Below are 2,040 nucleotides of genomic sequence, written 5' to 3'. Positions count from 1 at the left end.
TATTGCTGAGTCTAGGTCTCCATGTGTGAAATATTACTGATTCTAGGTGTCCATGCGTGCAATATTGATGAGTCTATGTCTCCATGTGTGCAATATTGCTGAGTCTATGTCTCCATATGTGCGATATTGCTGAGTCTAGGTCTCCATGTGTGCAATATTGCTGAATCTAGGTCTCCATATGTTGAATATTGCTGCGTTCAGGTCTTCATGTGTATAATATTGCAAACAGAAGTGAAAACACTCTTTATAATTGTTGAAAAGTATAGTTCTCTGAAATCTATAACGACGTTTACAAAATACAAAACACATTTCCATCAAATCTAAATTCATTAAAACTTACAAAAATACTAACCAATTGCACAAACATGATATTATTGGTTAGAACTACACGGTAGTATGATATTATTGGTTAGAACTACATGCAGTATACGTGGGCGGTGAAAGGTTCTGAACCTGACTAACTTTCGACTATGGACCATAACAAAGTGGGTGGCTTCAGAAAACTTCTTTCTGACTGGAATTGAAAAGCTATTGATATGAGAAGTGTATTGACAAGCAATGAGATTGTGTTTTTTAAAAATCTGATAAGGGACCCGCCATGTGCTATTCGGGGGATTTTGAATGAAGGTAAGGTTTGTTTTAAGCTTCAAAAACGGATTATTGTTTTTATTTTAAACTATAAGCCTCTTGTTTAAAGAAAAGCCCCATTCGCGATATACATGAAAATTTCGCTCTGAGATAAGATGTCTGGAAATTTTCAATCTTTGACAATCTATTCAACTATTTCACAGAATGATGTCCAACGGCTGGAAAATCAATACATCCCTTTTATTTTTCGTCAACCAGAGTGGAGATCACCCAAACTCCCATAATCTGTTTAAGCTCATTGGCCTTCTTACGAATTGCATTTGTGAGCTCCGAACTTGAGTTGCATCGAGTTTGGCTGTCCTTGACATACTCTCCTATGTTGAATGTGATTGTGACACTTGTATACGTTTCACTTCTCAATAAGAAGGCCATAGCACCACTCCCTCTCATCTCGTTCCCGTCTTTGGGGATCAGTACAAGAGATGACGCATCTACCATTGGTCCTAACATTCCAACGGCAGTGATGTCAGAGCTTTCAAGTGGTTTTTGTTTGCTTAAGTACTTTGAATACTCGTCAAGAATGGATTGTGCTTCAATCACGTGAGAGATTTTAGATGCCTTTTCTGCAGATCTTGAATACGCAACAACGGCGCCAAAGCCAGCCACAAAAACCATTCCAGCAAAAGCTATCGGGGGAACCATTGCGGCAAGAGAAAATCCAAGAAGCGAGAGACGAAAAGCACCACCAACACCCAGAGTTACAATGGTTCCTCCAGCTAAGTTGACAACGAAGGTTCTTCCTGAAATTTTGGCATAGTGTACATCGTCTTTATCCAGAGCGTCGGCCAGCTGATATAATGCGTCCTTTATTTTTTGAATATGCGTTATTGATTCTTCTTTCATTATGGTGATGTGCCTTAAACATGAAAAAAGAAAACATTATTAAAATCAAATTTGGTTTTATGAGATAATTTAAATTTATGTGTAGATAATTGACTCTTCTAGTCTTCATTATCAGACATAACTAGAATTCTCTATGATTTTCATACTTTTTTTTATTTAAGTTATATTTTGTTAATTGATAACACTAGATCTCGATACTTAATGAATCGACTGACATGTTAATAGTGATTGAATGGTCTGGTTAGATCATGTTTTGCAATATTAGATGGAACACAAGAAGATTAAACATTCTTATTCACAGAAGTGTGTATTTTCCTCATCAACAAGCTGGATCTTCATGATATAACGGAGATACTATTCAAAGAGGTGTTACATCTTACTCACTCACTAACTACAAATATGGATCACAGGTGAGGGTCACTATAACACGTCTGTGTGTAATGATCACTTTACACAACCGCCATTAGATTCATCCTGTAACGAACGGTACGTTAATGCTCGATACGTCGATGCTCACATAGTTAGGTCCTTTCTAAATTGAGAGATTTT

The 2,040-nt window shown here is 36.9% G+C and overlaps 1 protein-coding gene across 2 annotated transcripts in view; it reads right to left on the bottom strand.

Annotated features, from left to right (window-relative positions):
- Window positions 1–314: 314 nt before the first annotated feature.
- The window catches only part of LOC124111801, a 9,210-nt gene continuing 7,484 nt past the window's right edge, over window positions 315–2,040 (bottom strand). For both annotated transcript variants that reach the window (XM_046471627.2, XM_046471628.2), the window contains exon 2: window positions 315–1,504. In XM_046471627.2, the coding sequence (XP_046327583.2) occupies window positions 829–1,504 (676 nt within the window). In that variant the 3' untranslated portion in view covers window positions 315–828. The remainder of the gene's footprint in view (window positions 1,505–2,040) is intronic.

This window comes from Haliotis rufescens, unplaced genomic scaffold (genome assembly GCF_023055435.1).
Source record: "Haliotis rufescens isolate VD_foot unplaced genomic scaffold, xgHalRufe1.0.p SCAF_2, whole genome shotgun sequence".
In the NCBI taxonomy this organism is placed as follows: domain Eukaryota; kingdom Metazoa; phylum Mollusca; class Gastropoda; order Lepetellida; family Haliotidae; genus Haliotis; species Haliotis rufescens.
This window is presented reverse-complemented; position numbering and strand designations above follow the sequence as displayed.